Source organism: Oryx dammah, unplaced genomic scaffold (assembly GCF_014754425.2).
Source record: "Oryx dammah isolate SB20612 unplaced genomic scaffold, SCBI_Odam_1.1 HiC_scaffold_2, whole genome shotgun sequence".
Taxonomy (NCBI): Eukaryota; Metazoa; Chordata; class Mammalia; order Artiodactyla; family Bovidae; genus Oryx; species Oryx dammah.
The window spans coordinates 60,812,014-60,829,612 of NW_024070186.1; the positions used below are offsets into that span (position 1 = coordinate 60,812,014).

Genomic DNA, 17,599 nt, shown 5'->3' on the forward strand with positions numbered 1-17,599 from the left:
TATATTTTTAGACTTGAAAAGAGAATGCTTATAACTACAAATTCTAAGTGTTCCAAAGATAAAAAGATGAGCCCCAGTGATGTGAAATCTCAGATTTTGTCAATAAAGTTTCTGGATATGTATTCTGAGAATAACAATCAGAGTTTGAATGTACTAAGCCAGCTGGTTTTCTTAGCGACAAGAAACCTGCCCAATTGACAGCTAGAAATGCTCTGTGGTCGCCCATGTCTAAGGAGAGAGTGGTCTCAGAGTTAGCACGGTAGCATTCAAGAAAAGAGAAGTTAGCTGCCTCCTGGATTTGGTGCCTGGTGCTCAGATTTCTCAGAAAGCACGCAAGATCTTCTGAAGGGTATTTCCTATTAGGGATAAATCATAACATGTTCATTTGAGCTGTGGATCAAATCAGAGACTAACCTCAAAGGTTATATGAAATTTACAAGTCTGCCTCTTAGAAAGAATTTACAGGTAGTGATAAGGGAACAAGTTTTCAGAAAAGTTAACAGCAGAAAAAGAAAAAAACAACACTGGCTTTAGAAGACTTAGGACTCATGACTAAGAAACTTGGTAGTTGAGAATTCTGAGAAGTGTAATGCAAATATTGCCGTTGACTCAAAATTAATCTAGAATAGGAACCAGAGGGTTATGTAGACCATTAACTGAGTAACTTTCTGCTAAGATGATTCAGTCGTGTGTGTCCAACTCTTTGGGGCCCTGTGGACCATAACCTGCCAGGCTCTTCTGTCCATGAGATTCTCCAGATTGCTATGCCCTCCTCCAAGGGATCTTCCTGACCCAGGGATGGGACCCTAGTCTTTATGTCTCCCGCATTGGCAGGTGGGTTCTTTACCTGGGAAGCCCAAAAGGAAGCTTAGCAGAGGATGGTTGCTGAGCAGAAAGAGTAACTTTGGGCATACATCAAGTCTACCTTTTGCTAAGGTAAAAAGCAGTTTAGGCACAGTTCAAATGAAATTCATTAGAATAAAAAAAGAAATCATTTTCACACTCTTGTCACTTAATCACCCATTAATTCATAAAAATGGCTCCATTAAAGCTGAACTCAAGCTCAGTTGCACAGTATTAAATCAGGTGTAACTTTAGCTCTGTGTTTGTATTTAAGTAACTTACATTCTGTGTCTATAGCTCATGCAGTGGGGCTGCTCCAAGACTGGGAAACAGTGTACTATCACTCCTCCTACTGTGTACTCAGTCTTAAAATTTTCCGCTCACAAATAATAAGACTCAGTTACTTCCCCAGACAAATAACCTAGGTTGAAAATACGAAGGAAGGGAATTCTTTAGTAATAAAACTAAAGAATTTAGTTTTATTTACATGCGTCCTCAGTCACTCAGTCGAATCTGACTCTGCGACGCCATGGACTATACCCGCCAGGCTCATCTGTCCATGGAATTCTCCAGGCAACAATACTGGAGTGGATTGCCATTTCCTTCTCCAGGGGATCTTCCTTACCCAGGGACTGAACCTGTGTCTCCTGCATTGGTAGGAGGATTCTTTACCACTCGAGCCACCATCTTACTAGACCAACCTACATTTTGGAATCTAATTAAATTTATTTCCTTTTATAAGATATTCTAGCCCTGTGATTGTTGTGGTGGCATCAAAAGAGATGGCAAAATATGTGTGATTTTGCTTTCTAACTTGAGGAAATTCGCCCGCTTAATAGACAGGCCTTGTCACTCCCAGTGTCTGAAGGGCACGCAGCAAAGTGGAGGGCCTCTCTTTGCTGAGACGGAGCAGAATGAGATGGCCGTGTTGTGTGTCAGGGTGCCTTGTTTCGGAGAGATCGGAATCTTTATTGAAAGAGCTCCCTTTTTTGATTTCCGGATCAGGCCCTGAGCAGTTGATAAGGGAGAATTACTTGGCCATTATCAGAAGTAGTTGTATTTCCACAAAGAGCTGGGACTAAACAAGAGTTTATCTCTGTGACAAGACTGATAGAATTCACACAGATTATAATTCAATCAGACACCTAAAACAGCACTTATATTGGCTGGTGGCATATGTGCAAACCTCTGGCCTCCAGCCACAGCACAAGAAATATCTGGGGAATAGTTCCTGTGGTCTGAAAACTGGGAATAAATGCTAGAGTGCTACTCTTGGTTGATACAGGCTCTGTCTCTATTTAATCCATAATAATATTTTTAAAGAAATGTAATCCTAAAAGAATGCCATTAACCCAAAGAGTCAACTCTCTGTGACCTTTGCAATGTACTTTTCAAAGTGTATTTCTAAGACTTAAGAAATACCATCTTCGTAGCAGCAGCTAACAGGTCTCGCTATCCTCTCGGAAAGCTGGGGAAACTGAAAATTTTCATGGGAAATTTTCATGAATGGAAATGAATAGTGAACTCAAAAATAAATTTGTTTAGGGACTTCTCTGGCGGTCCGGGTGGTTAAGACCCCATACTCCCACTGCAGGGGGCTAAGATCCTGCACGCTATGGGGTGCAGGCCCCTGCCAAAATACAGGTTTAAACACAAAGCTTCAGTCCTACTTGGAACACCAACCTTTGACCTATTTTTTGCAACTTCTGAAACTATTTTTTCACAAATAAAAGGAGAAGATTGCAGGGTTTGATTCTAGCATCAGGCAGCTTGAGGTTAGCTAACACACTGGTTTCATCACCCAGTAGCTGTGAATCCTCAAGCAAACTTCTTAAGTTCTCTGAGCCTAATTTCCTCATCTGGAATAAAGTGGGGATAATGAGAATATTTAATTTGTAGAGTAGTTATGAAGATATAGTGAAATAATATGACAATGCAAACAAATACATGACTCTGCAAATGTTAAGCAGGTGATAAATATTACTTGCCATTGTTGTTAACACAGAATGCCTGTGGTTTGACGAGTTAGAGGCCTTGGACCCAGTACACACTATTATATTCTATAACCAAGTTTGCATCAATATTGTGATCTGATACTAATTTCCCAACTATTATGTTTCTGTTCTGCCTTTAATTTTCTACAAAGAAAGAAAGTGAAGTTGCTCAGTCGTGTCCGACTCTTTGCAACCCCACGGACTGTAGCCTACCAGGCTCCTCTGTCCATTGGGTTTTCCAGGCAAGGGTACTGGAGTGGGTTGCCATTTCCTTCTCCAGGGGATCTTCCCAAGCCAGGGATTGAAGTCGGGTCTCCCACACTGCAGGCAGACGCTTTACCATCTGAGCCACCAGGGAATTTCTTATCAAATCGAACAACTATAAAAAGAAATGATGCTCTTGTACCTATGAGATATTTCATAGCTTTGTATTTTCATCCTCAGTGATGCAGAAGCTAATGGACTAGCTAGTGGGGATGGTCAGAACAGTCCTCTGCACGGGCACAAAAAGGGCGTCTGACAAAGGGGAGGTCCCCTGCTTCCAAGCAGGATGTGGGGCCTGAAACTACTGTGTTTTGCCACCAGCATCTGATTGCAAGTGGGAAAAATGGAACGTGAAGGCAGGGGTCCTCCCCACATGGCCCATGATCACTACTTACAAATGCCCTTTTGTGAACTTCAGGAAGGGGACTGGCTTGCTCCAACAGTTTCCTTCCTGGTCCTTCCTGCTTCTCCTCTGGCCCCTATCTGGCCTACTCTCAACCCAGCAACCAGAGGGACTCCTTCACTCTGGGAGTCAGATTCTCTCCCCGACCCCCTTCAAAACCCTCGAGTGGCTCCCACCTCACTCGGAGGAAAAGCCGACATCCTGCCAATGCTCTGTAAGCCCTTGCCTGATCTGGCCCCATCTCCCACATCTTGTGGTCACATTGGCCTTGTCGATAATCCTGAAAACACCATGCCTGGAGTGCTCAAAGTTATTCACAAGGGGGTTCCCCTGGCCACTGCAGCCCCTACCTGCATCCTCATTAGCCTTTCCCTGCTCTTCTAGGCATATGCACTTTCAGCTTTTTGAATAGTTTTCTGACTTAATACGATTGTGGTCTGCAGCAAGAATGTACACTGCATGCAACTAGGGGCTTCCATCAGTTTTACTCACTGATGTTTCTTATTCTAAGTGTCTAGAAGAGTGCCTCACGCCTAACAAGTGCTTGATACGTATTTGTTGGATGAATGAATGAGTGGGTGAATAGATGAACACATACACACGCAAGCTCCTGGTTCCCAGCCACCACAGCCATCTCCACGACAAAAGCAATGGGCCAGGGTGAGAACTGGCAAGCAGTGACTCATTTCTAGAGCATCAAACCTCCTGTTTGTACCCTGCAGATGCAAACAGGCTTGCTGCATCCTCCCACTGCCAATCTGAAAACAGACTGCAAATTTTGCTCATTTAAAACAACAACAACTTCCAATGTCTTTCACAGAACTTCAGGCCAAGCTACACGGTCATATTTCAAGATGTCTGCATTCTTATTCTGTGTCCATCCATTAATGAGCTTGGAGGCTCTGAGAAAGAAATTAGCTTCACTGGGATCCATAAAATAAATGACAGCTAATTTTTTTTTCCAGCTTAAAAAATCTCAGTTTTAAGAAAAAAAGTTTGACCTGTTGACCACTCTTTGCTTTCCTCAACCAATGATTTACAATATATATGCCCAAATTTTAATATTAATAGCTCAGCCTAATAAGAAAACTACCTGTTCTGGCCCATCTCACAAAAGGAGTGATGTTAACAGCTAGGTGTGACTCATCTGGAAATAGTGGTGCTACCTCAGTGGAGGTGATTCCAAAGCTATATTAACACTTTCTTTTAATCTGAAGGCATAGCTCTGACCAAACTAAAAAATGCTTCTGCAGACAGTATCAAAACAGCTATCATTCTCCTCTTGTCATCTGCTGCAGCTTATGGCACGGCAGGAGTCCTTGCTAAAATGCTAGATTCTTGGCAGTATAGAAAGTCCTATGGGAACACAGAGATATTCACACTCATGCCATCTCATCACATCTTCCTGAACCTATAGGCCACAGGGAAGCTGAACTTTCAAAAGTACCTGTAGCAATTATCAGTTTGAACCAATAAAAATAATAGCAACCAAGTGTGTACCCATAATATTGCTTTCATTCATAAAACAACTCTTTTGTCAGCATCACATGCCCAGCCCCTTCCTGGTGTTTAAAACACTGAGATGCAAAAGCCACATTCCTTGTCCTCAGAACTTGTCTTTGTAAGGAGCAAAGACAACCCAATGAGAAGCAATTAAAAATGACATGGTGGTTCAGTGGTGGGGAATCCGCCTGACAAGGCAGGAGACAAGGCTTCAGTCCCTGACCGAGAAGATCCCACGTGCCTTAGAGTAATTAAGCCCAAGTGCCACAACTATTGAGCCTGTGTTCCAGAGCCTGGGAGCCTCAGCTACTGAGCCCGAGTGCTCTGAAGCCCGTGCCCCGCAACAAGAAAAGCTACCACAACAGGAAGTCCTCACACACAGCGAGAGAGCAGCCCCTGCTCACTGCAACTAGAGAAAAGCCTGCACAGAAATGAAGAACCAGCACAGCTAAAAATAAATAAATATATATTTTTAAAAAAGAAATTGAAAAAAAGTTTCAGAAATTAAATTACTGAAATTACTATCCAGAAACAAACATCTTCAATGTTATTGGTGCTCACTATTCTAGACATCCCCATCATGTTAATATATGTGTACATATTGGTTCTTTTTCTTTCTTTTTTTTTGAAAAAGAAAAAAAGAAAATGTGCTATATCTAATCATAATCTCTAAAAAGGCTCTAAAATATCCTTACTATAATTGTTCATGTTCATCCATTTGTAAACATAGATCTACATCATTTTAACTGGTTCAGTATTGTCCCCTAATGGATTTATTTAAGTGATTCCCCATTGGTTAGCATCTATAATGCATATATTTTTATGTAGTTAAATTTAGGATACATTCCTGTACGTGAAAATATTGAGTCAAAAGTAAGGCATTTCCTTTGGGAGATTAAATATAGATAAAGATATATCTGTGTGTGTGTGTGTGTTTTCCAACTGTCCTTAAGTAAAGTTGTACCAACATTCATTTCTATAAGCAGAGGATGTGACTGTCCATACTGAGTATATCATTAAAAAAAAAAAAAAACCTTTACCAGTTTACTGGATAAGTGGTATCTAATTCTTGTTTTCTTTTGTACTTATATTGTTAGTGAGATTATACTTTAAAAACCTCTTTATTGGTAGTTGATATTTCTTATTTTTAAATTGCTGCCTTATCTTAACTCAGTCTTTCCGTTAATCATTTCACATATTTTATTGATTTATAAAAACTCTTCATCTCTAAAGGCTACTAAATTCCTTGTCATCAAGTGTTTAAGCAAAAATACAGGTTTTTTCACCCCCCAAAATGAAGATAATAATGTCTACATCAAAAAGCTAGAATAAATGATAGAATTCATAAAAAGAAAATAACGTGGTGGGCATTCCCTGGCAGTCCAGGGGTTAGGATTCAGTGCTTTCAATGCCAAGGCTCAGATCCTGCAAGCCATGTGGCACAGCAAATAAATAAATGTAAACATATGCGTGTGTGTGTGTGTATATACATATATATTATAATATAGCATGGTACCTAAAGTATAATAAAAATTCAATAAAGGTAGTCATTTTGTGGGTAAAAAGAGAACTTAACAACTAGCTTTAGGGATGGTCCACATTAAGTGACAGAAGACAGACAGGTATTCAGGGAAATGAGAGGAAATATTGCAAACACAATGTTATGGAAATTATGGAATAAAGGACAAGTACCTAATCACACTCAGTAATTAGAATAGAGAAATGAAACATTCAGTCTTGGTGGTTTTTTAAGTAAGAAAAGCAAATGTGGACAGTCCTACATACCCAAAGTTGGTCATCCATGCCTGGTGGGTTCTTTTTGATAAAAGCACCATAGTATGTAGCTATATTCCGGTGATGAGAGTATTTCTTCAACATGTTAATTTCTTGTTTGATTTCTTCCTCTTCATCCTGTGTTAGAACCATAAATATTCTGTCATGAAAATCCATTATCTTTAGTAGGATTCTGTTTTTCATAACCATCTATATCAACTATGCAAAAATTTGAGTTTTTTCTTCTGTGGTAACAAACAAGCATTATTATCATACTACTTGACTTTGTCTCTTGACTACAAAGAAAGAATTTACAAGACAACACATTGGCAGTTGAAAGGGGTCTTCTGTTTGTACAGCAAACCAATACAGTATGCAACCTGATAATAAAAAAAAAATTCCTCATCTTTTTATCTGGAAGAGATCAGGGTAGACTTGCTATTGAAATAAAACACATTCTAGGCCTCTGGGAAATTTGTCCATCAAGTACCTATCACTGATCATACTTGGTTCAAGGAAGACTAAGAAAAGTGAAAAGAAAAAAAAAAAATACAGGCTCTTCAATTTAAATTTTGTTAGGTTCATTTTCTTTGAAGTCTCCTTTTATTGAAGTCCCCAGTGGAAGATTATGAAAGTCAGATGGGAAAGGAAGCAAGGGTAAGTTCTCTCGATCTGAGGATGTTCACAAAGCAGGAGTACCCATCTCACCTTCAGGAAAGTACACATGAAAAGAAAGGGGACATGTGGTAGTGCCACAGATGTGAAAAGAAAGAACCCCCCGACAGAGTAAGTTTCGGAATTCAGACTTCATTTCATTTTGAGTTTCAAGTCGGATTCCACTAACGTGAGCCTATTTTTAGAAGACGTGGCATCACTAATGAAGGGTGTGCGTGTTCTCCCATAATTTTATTTTGATGTGTACACATCAATTGGACTTTTAAATAGCATTTTATTTTTGAGGTTGGTAGAAAAATTTCTGAGCCCAGGAAGATTGTTTTTGATTCAACAGTAAGAATCTCGGAGTGTAAGATTTTACATCACCATTACCTGAAAGAACACTCACAGTGTGTACCTGTCTGTATTCTTGCCTCCTCCAGCTACTCAGTCTCAACAATGCTGGGCCCTTCTGTAGTCTCTCATGAGTGTCTTCTTTTCCCTTCCTCTTCACATAATTTCTACTCATTATTCCTGATTGAATTTAACGGATACTCCTGAGGGATGTCTTCTCCAATCCTCTTGGGTAATGTCAAGTCTCCCCGCTATATCTTGTCTACCCCCAAAACTGCACATTTGTTGGTACTGGAATAGAGGTAAGGGTCATCCTGAGTCATAATTGCCCTTGGTCTTGACTCTCTTCTCCATGGGCTGTAAGTTCTCCTGCCTTCAAATGTCAATTCCAGAGTCCCTTCCCCAATAAAGCTTTCTGATCTCCCTGACATGCTTCTAGTCCCATAAATCATCACGGATCTCTTCCCTCGCAGCACCTACCAGAACTGCAATCCACATTTATCTATTTAAACATTTGACTGAAGCCTCTCTTCCCTATCAATCCATAAAAACTATAAACAAAGAGATCCTTTCTGCTTTAGCTCTTTATAATATCTTAGCATCAAGCAAAATCCTGTGAATAAATATGAATAAAAAGGTGAATACCTATAAAACGTCCAACCACTTACAGTAGCCTTCCTTATAGCTTGAAAGGAATTGGTAAAAATACGAGGAGTGGTGAAATGCTGGCACTTTCTGACCACACAAAAATCAGTTTTCCTAAAAAGTGATGGAGATTTGCAAACCTAGGAGAATGAAGTATGTTACATATCACATGGCCTATCCAAGTCAGGGAGTAGGTAATCTCAAAATAGAACGTGTGCTTGGGATGCTGAGCTAAGAAGCAGCACGTGGCCTTAACACTGGAAAGGAGAAGAGGAGGGAAGGGCTGGGAAGGTGGCTGGGGGAGGGGATGGCACACTGCTGACCCAGGAAATCTTCCCTGTGGCCATCAGAAACTGCCTACGTCTTCACCACAGGTATAGGAGAGAATGACCTTCACAGTCCTTCAACTTGCGGCAGGCTCCTGCAGCAGACCTCAAAATGTCTGAGGATCATGCATATTAGCTATTTTAAATCCACCACGTAGGGCCAAATAATCATGGATGAATGCAGGATGGGAGCAGATGTACTCTGGGAAAGCCTAGATACAAGAGGAGAAAACAAACCTGAGGGCTTCTGGGGTGATCTGGCATCTGCTTTCAACTAAAGGGACAAGTAAATGAGACAGTAAAACATCAATCACTTTCCAGCAGCAGTGGGACAGGCTCAGCCTGGGTCATTCTTACTGAGAAGCTGGGCTGTTCTATGAGTCTTTGCTCCCCTAGGTTCTCCACAGGACAGCGGCTGACATGGGGGAAGCAGAGAAGGAACAGTGCCCCAAAAGCTGACCATATCATTAGGAAAACAAGGACTTATGAAACAGTTAAAACAGCAGTGTAATTCAGTATAAAATTAAATCCAAAATAAACAGTACTGGGAGACCAGAATGAAATCAGCATATCCTCCATCGCTTTGCAAAGGTAAACTGAGGCAACAAGATAATGAAGAAGGCATATGCATTGAGTCAAGAAAATGAGGGCAGGGCAGGTGGGGTACATGTCCAGTTTGGGCCCCACTTCTTTCTGGCTATATGATCCCAGGAAAGTAACCTACCTTTTAGAGTCTAATTTTTCTCATTTATATGGAGCTATAGATGGCAACCCACTCCAGTATTCTTGCCTGGAGAATCCCAGGGACGGGGGAGCCTGGTGGGCTGCTGTCTATGGGGTCGCACAGAGTCGGACACAACTGAAGCGACTTAGCAGCAGCAGTAGCAGCAGCATAGATTTTATAATAGTATTACTATATGTCCTAATCTTTTGTGAAAATTAAATGAAGATGTGAAAGTTATAAAATGTAATACAAAATAAATGTTATTATTAATCTTCTCAACCAAAAAATAAATAACAAGAATAAGAGGTCAGGAATATAAGTAACTTGAATTTTAGGTTTAAACTGCACTGTTGCAAACACAGTTACAGAACCACCATGGGTCATGGTGATGTAGCTCTAATATAGAATCCTGAGCTTGATCTTATATTACCTCCTAAGTGAGTAGGCAATTTATCAGGCCTTCAGGGCTACTCTTTATCCAGATTTCTAGACTAGGGCATTGATAGCCGTAAGTTATGCAGTGAAACTGAAAGGGAGGCACTTCTTATGACCATAAGAACTCATTTAACCCCCTCACAACCAGTCTGACCTCTTACAACACGGCCTATTGAAGAAGATGGGTTATGAGGTTTTCAAAAGGACAGACAGAAACAACTGAGGCTAGAATTAGATTACAAAGCTATAAGAAGCTTTTCTTCTATCTCGTAAATGGATTATTCTTATGCCTTAAGAATTAAGCAAAGGGATCAAGCTCACTGGGAAACTAAGGACCATTGGGTCATAATTTAAAAAACAAAGGAATGATACCAAAATTGTAAGAAATTTTAAAAGGGAGCAATTTTAATCAGCCAAGTCTGATAGTCTAGGAAGAACCATAATTTCAATCAGAAGACTTCAAAAATCTTGTCTAAGCTGATTCATTATATAAACTCAGATATGGCTATTTAAACTCTAGGAATATCAGTTATTTTCATCTATAAATGGGAAAAAGAATACCTATCTAAGTCACCTCTCAGGTCTTAGAAATGATTAAGTGCTTATTTAAGCAGAGCACTATTATCAACATAAAGAAAATTATTATTTTTTCTTAAAATGACAGGAATCTATTGCTTAGTATTTGTGGCAGACTGAAAGGAAAAGTGGCCGTGATATTTGGCATTCATTGGAAGGACTTTTGCTGAAGCTGAAGCTCTAATACTTTGGCCACCTGATGTGAAGAGCTGCCTCACTGGAAAAGACCCTGATGCTGGGAGACTGAAAGAGAAGAGGGCGACAGAGGATGAGATGGTTGGATGGCATCACCAACTCAATGGATATGAGTTTGAGCAAACTCTGGGAGACAGCAAAGGACAGGGAAGTGCCTGGCGTGCTACAGTCTGACTCGCTAAGAGTCAAACAAGACTTAGCAACTGATTAACAACAATACATAAAAAGGTGGAGTCCATTCTCTCTGCTTATCTCTGGGCTTGGCCCCGTGACTTGCTTTGGCCAATGGGATATTACCTAATGTGATATAGCAGAGACTTGAAAAGTTTCTGTGTGTTGGGGAAGACTTCTAATTGTCTGCAGAGAACACCTGCATATGAAAAACCAGAACTGGCATATCAGGAGGATGATAAAACAGGTGAAGAAACAGTGCTTTTCAAATGCAAGGAAAAGGATGATTCCAGACAATGCTTGCTAACCACCAACTACCTCTGATGGCTATATGATGATCACAACCGTAGTCATAAAATACAGCCAAAGCCAACCCGATGTAATGTTCTGTACCATAGGTTGTATGTGTATTACTGAATATCCAAAACAGATCTATGAAATACCTGTTTTTAATGATCCCATTGAACAAATAAGAAATATGAGTTTCAGAGAGTGTATTCCTATTTTAGAGGTTCCCAGGTGGCTCAGTGGTAAAAGAATCCACTTGCCAATGCGGGAGACATAGGTTCCATCCCTGGGTCAGGAAGATTCCCTGCAGGAGGAAATGGCAACCGACTCCAGTATTCTTGCCTGGGAAATCCCATGAACAGAGGAGCCTGGTGGGCTACAGTCCATGGGTCACAAAGAGTCAGACACAACTGAACATGCACACACAGCACATTCTATATTAAAAGTAAGAGCTAAGAACTAAAGCCAAGACTTGTCTGACTTCAAAGTCAGTGTTTGTAATTCTAAAATGAAAACTCCTAGATAGAACGGTGATTACCCACAATGATAAAACCAAATCTGCTGCTAAATCATGAAAGAAGAGTTTAGGAGCACCTTAAGTCAGGGTTGAAGAAAAACTGCCTTTGGTCCTCCAATTAAAAGAGCTTTTTAGAACCCATTAATATTTGCTTATGAATGATTTCAGGGGATAAAGGAGGGATTTTAAGTTGCATATTTATTACACAGGGGAACATACTTTAAGAATCTACAATACAGCAGGATTTAAAACTAGAATTAATGAGACATTTAATATTAGTGTGCTCGATAACACAGCTCTCAATCCATGGAAGAGGAATAAACCTGTGTAATTCTTACAACAATCCAAGAGACTGGTCAGTTTTAACTTTACAAAAAAAGGATGGGGTGAGCATGTGTGCTAAGTTGCTTCAGTCGTGTTTGACTCTTTGTGACCCCATGGACCGTAGCCTGCCAGCTCGTCTGTCCATGGGATTCTCCAGGCAGGAATACTGGAGTGGGTTGCCATGCCCTCCTCCGGGGGATCTTTCCCACCCAGGGAACAAACCTGTGTCTCTTACATCGCCTGCATCAGCAGGAGGATTCTTTACCAGGTGTACAGACTGATAAATGCTCCTGAATCCTATATGCTTGGATACTAGCTACAACTACCTCTGCTCCTCCTCACCTGCTGCTCTCCACAGTGGCTGCTGGCATTACGCAGGCATTTGTGTTAACATGTCCATCATTTTCCTTTTTGTTATTGACTGAATGTGACGAAATTTGAAGACAATTCATTGTTAAAGAATTATAGACTAATAGAATTTGTAGGGATTACTGACATCTTCTAACGTGATTTTTTGAAAAAAAAAATTAATAATTTGTAGCACTGAAATCCCTTTCTCCAGTAGAAAATCTATTCAGGATGCCAATATATAGCCTCAATAAAAACTATGCTTTTAAAAACAGTAAACATTTATTTTTATAACTTTAACTAAGTAATACCTAGTTATAAAGTTAATCAGTGACAACAAAGCCGTTATTTTAGTGAAGGCAAATTTAGAATTTTTGAAACAAACTGCAAGTCCCATATCAGTTTCAATATCTTAGTCATTTTCAGTTTTGTTTCGGTTCCAAAGGATAGAGAAAATCTACATTTCCTAAGAAATGTAATTGCATAAATAGCATGACTTGCCATTTCAGCGGAAAATCGATATTGAATGACATTCTGCACAAGAATGAAGTAACCTGGATTACAAATTGAGAGGCTGCCATTTTCGTTTAAAATTTATTTTATTGACATATAGGTGACTTTAACTTCCCTGGTGGCTCAGATGGTAAAGAATCTATTTGTAATTCAGGAGACCCAGGTTTGATCCTTGGGTTGGAAAGATCCTCTGGAAAAGAGAATGGCTACCTACTCCAGTATTCTGCCTGGAGAATTCCATGGACAGAGGAGCCTGGCAGGGTACAGTCCATGGGGTCGCAAAAAGTCGGACATGACTGAGCAACTAACATTTTCACTTTCATAGCTGATTTACAAGGTTGTGTTAATTTCTGATGTAAACTGATTCAGTTTTACGTTTATGCACGTTCTTTTTCACATTCTGTTCCACTATGGCTTATCACTGGATATTGGTTATAGTTTCTGTGCTATACAGCAGGGCCCTGCTGTTTATGCATTCTATATATAATGGTTTGCATCTGCTAACCCCAAACTCCCAATCTGTCCTTCCATCATGCCCCCCAAGAAGCTGCCATTTTTTATGTGTTCAAAGTTGGTATATAATATGCAGTTTGAAGGGTTTAAAAATCAGTTTATTTAATATTCATACTAAAGTATATTAAACATTGAGACTTAAGCATGTATGGATCCTCTAAAATTATCTCAAGGCGAGGTCTGAGGTCTTAGGAAACAGACCCAGGGTGGTTCAATAACTTAGCTAATCCCACATCTCTTCATTGCAGCATTGCTAGAATTTGAAACCTTGCTATGGCATTCTCCAGGCAGCAACTGGATTTGTGGTATATGTTAACCCTAAACTAAATTAATTCATTCAACACATATTTATCTGTCTGCTCTATCCCAGGCACAATGCTAAATAACATTAGTGGTAATAATAATAGTATAATACAGTCATCCCTCAGTATCCACAAGGAACTGGTTCTAGGACCCCCATGGATACCAAAACCCACGGATGCTCCAGTCTCTTTTGTAAAGTGGCACATTGCAACCAGCCTGCCATATCTGTGGGTTTCAACCTCAGATTCAACTAACACTGTGAATATAGAGAGCTAACTGTAATACAACAATGGACATAACACTTTCAAGCTCTTCCACGATAAAACTTACTACAGTCTCATGGGGAACACGAATGGAAATCAAATAATGATACAGATACATGCAAAATTATTAACATGAGAGGTTTGAGTAGCTTATCTAATTAGGAGCATCAGGGGAGACAGCCAAGAAATCCAAGTGTGAGCTGAGCTCTAAAGGCCATGTGGGAGCTATCCAGTTAGGGGAAAAGAACAAGTATAATATGATGTGACTGAGGAGGCATTGGTTTCCTGGCAGAAACAGTGACTGCCAAGGCCTGTTACCTGGATGGGGTAGGGCATATGGTTTACTACAGGAATCGTTGATGCTATGGAGAGAAAAATGAAAAATATATGCAAGAGATGCCATAACAGTAACAACTGTGTGCTATGTACTAATTTCAAATGCTTTATAAATACCCACATTTACTTCTCACACTAACTTTACGAGAGAAGTGATATTAACCATATTTACACATGTAAAGGGTTTTCCAGGTGGCTCAGTGGTAAAGAATTCGCCTCCAATAAAGGAGACACAAGAGATGTGGGTTTGATCTCTGGGTTGGGAAGGTCCCCTGGAATAGGAAATGGCAACCCACTCCAGTATTCTTGTCTGGAAAATTCCATAGAATTTTAGAGGAGTATGGTAGGCACCAGTCCTTAGGGTCACAGAGAGTCAAATACGACTGAACACACACACACACAGCATAGCAACATACATGGAATAAATGGAGGCTAAGCAACATACCCAGGATAAGAGAACCATGAAGTGTCAAAGCTAGGACAAACTGGTCACAGAGAGTCAAATACGACTGAACACACACACACAGCACAGCAACATACATGGAATAAATGGAGGGTAAGCAACAGGCCCAGGACAAGAGAACCATGAAGTGTCAAAGCTAGGACAAACTGAGATGAGTGACAGTTTGCTTGCTCTTCTTTGTTGCTGTTGTTCAGTTGCTAAGTTGTGTCTGACTCATTGCAACCTCATGGACTGCAGCACTCCAGGCTTCCCTGTTCTTCACTGTCTCCCAGTGTGCTCAAACTCATGTCCATTGAGTTGGTGATGCCATCCAACCACCTCATCCTAGGCTCACCTGCTCTCTCTCTACTAGGAAGTGGTGTCCCCTAGAGAAGCAAATATGACAAGGGTGGCAGGCCTCCTTCTCATCAGTGCATGGGCCAGCACTGATATATGACTCCCCAGAGAACTACGAATTTATAAAATAGGTTCTAACCCTAGGAATATTTCATTTATTTGGCTAAACCCTATCATCAATAAGACAGCTTTTCCAAAAACATGGATGAACCTAGGGATTATCATACTAAGGGAAGTAAGTCAGAAAAAGAAAGACAAACACCATGTGATATAACTTAAACGTGGAATCCAAAAGATGGCACAAATGGATCCTCTATGAAACAGACCCACAGACAGAGAGCAGACCTGTGGTTGCCAAAGCAGGGAGGATCTGGCGGGGAGCGTTGGGAGGTTGGCATCAGCAGAGGCAAACTATTATATTTAGGATGGATCAACAAGATCCTACTGTATGGCACAGGGGACTATATTTAGTATTTTGTGATAAATCATAATGTAAAGGAATATGTAAAATATATATATATAAAGCTATGACAAGCCTAGACAGCATATTAAAAAGCAGAGACATCATTTTGCCAACAAAGGTCTGTATAGTCAAAACTGTGGTTTTTCCAGTAGTCATGTACAGATATGAGAGTTAGACCATAAAGAAGTCTGGAGCACCTCAGAATTGATGCTTTCAAACTGTGGTGCTGGAGAAAACTCTTGAGAGTCCCTTGGACAGCAAGGAGATCCAACCAGTCAATCCTTAAGGAAATCAACTCTGAATATTCATTGAAGGACTGATGCTGAAGCTGAAGGGCCAATACTTTGGCCACCTGATGTGAAAAGCTGACTCACTGGAAAAGACCCTGATGCTGGGAAAGATTGAAGGCAGGAGAAGAAGTGGGTGACAGACGATGAGATGGTTGAATGGCATCACTGACTCAATGGACATGAGTTTGAGCAAGCTCCAGGAGATGGTGAAGGACAGGGAGGCCTGGCGCAGCATTCCATGAGGTTGCAAAGAGTCAGACACAACTTAGCAAACTGAACAATAACAATAGTCACTTTATTGGGGAACAAATGCACTGGCAACCAAGGTAAGTGAGTTTCCTTCTTAAATTCTCCCTTACCACTCTCTGTATACTCCCTCAAAGTTAATCAGAATTCTACATATCTGTTCAACTGTTTGTTAACTATCTTTCACTCACGCTGGAATTTATGATTCCAGAAGATAGCACCCTTGTCTGTCTTACTCACTACCATCACCCCAGAGGAGAGCACATTCATTCATTCTTAGTGAATGAATAAATGAATTATTGTAATTTCAGTCTTTAGCTTCTAGAATCTAGCCTCACTTTCTCTTTTGGATTCTGCTCTACAGTAAGTCATTTTGACAGCTCCCCATTGTTCAGGGTAAGACTAGTAACTTTGAGGTGGTGAAGACTGGGCTGATTCAAGCTATTTACACATACTGACAATGAACTAACCCACTTGTGCCACATGCGGCATGGGGCTCATGGCACAGGCTACCATCCCAGTATAGAAGTTCAATGCACATTATAACATCCTCTTTTCATTCCTATTGAATGTCCCACTCAGGCATTCACTGTCTCTTACCAGGACCTATATATATTGAGGAAATGTTATGTACCAGGCACTAGATAGTATATAAATTTAATCTCAAAACAAGTTTGCAATGTTTGTATTTACATCTAACAGATAAGAAAAAATGAGATTCAGAAAAGTTAAAAAGTTTGTTCAAGGAAAGTAAGGAGAGGAGGGGGGTGTGAACTCAGCTCTACCTGAATCTGAAGGCCATGCTCCTGCAATGCCCATCCCCATCTGCCATTCTAATAACAGGGCTGTGGAGGGGTGGGTACACCCTGACTGGCTGGATTTGAATTCTAACTCTGGCATTTACTGTCTGTGAAGCTTGGGCAAGTTATGTACAATTTTTATGCTTTCAATTAATTCCTCATTTGTAAAATGGATATATTAGCTTGTTCCTCTAATGGGAACTGTTTCAAGGATTAAATGAGTTAGTATATGTTGTATTAAGGACTAAGAACAATGCTTGGCAGATAATAAGCAATCAATGATAGTAATCTTTATTCTTGACTACGGCTGCTGTTGTTATTACTGTTACCAACATTATGTTCTATGCTACCAATCACTCCACTGAACTGTCCCCCTTTGGGAGGGAAGAACCAAAAGTGCCTGGAGCAGTATGTTCTCTAATTCTTCCAAATAACCCAAGAAGAAAAGATTTTTTCCTTGGTCCAATTTCAGCAAACATTCAATGAGTCCATTAACTATGGGCAAAGAACTCTACCAGAAGCTACCGGGAGAAGGCCACTTCCTTACTCTTTAAAGAGAGATGGAGACTGGCTGAAAGCGTCACCCACAGGAATTCAGTTAAGTAAGACAAAAATAGAAACTCAGTCAAGCAGGGCTTATATTGCATCCTTCTAGGAGGCAAATCCCATCATGTTACTTTGCTATTTAACTTCTGGTTAAACACACTGGCTCTAGCCGTGGTGTGAAGAAGGGGCC

General features: G+C 40.3%; 1 protein-coding gene across 10 annotated transcripts in view; it reads right to left on the minus strand.

Moving 5' to 3' along the window:
- Nucleotides 1–17,599, minus strand: part of TNIK (TRAF2 and NCK interacting kinase) — a 400,746-nt gene that overhangs the window by 147,708 nt on the left and 235,439 nt on the right. For all 10 annotated transcript variants that reach the window (XM_040248755.1, XM_040248731.1, XM_040248749.1 and 7 more), the window contains exon 4: nucleotides 6,793–6,918. In XM_040248755.1, the coding sequence (XP_040104689.1) occupies nucleotides 6,793–6,918 (126 nt within the window). The remainder of the gene's footprint in view (nucleotides 1–6,792; nucleotides 6,919–17,599) is intronic.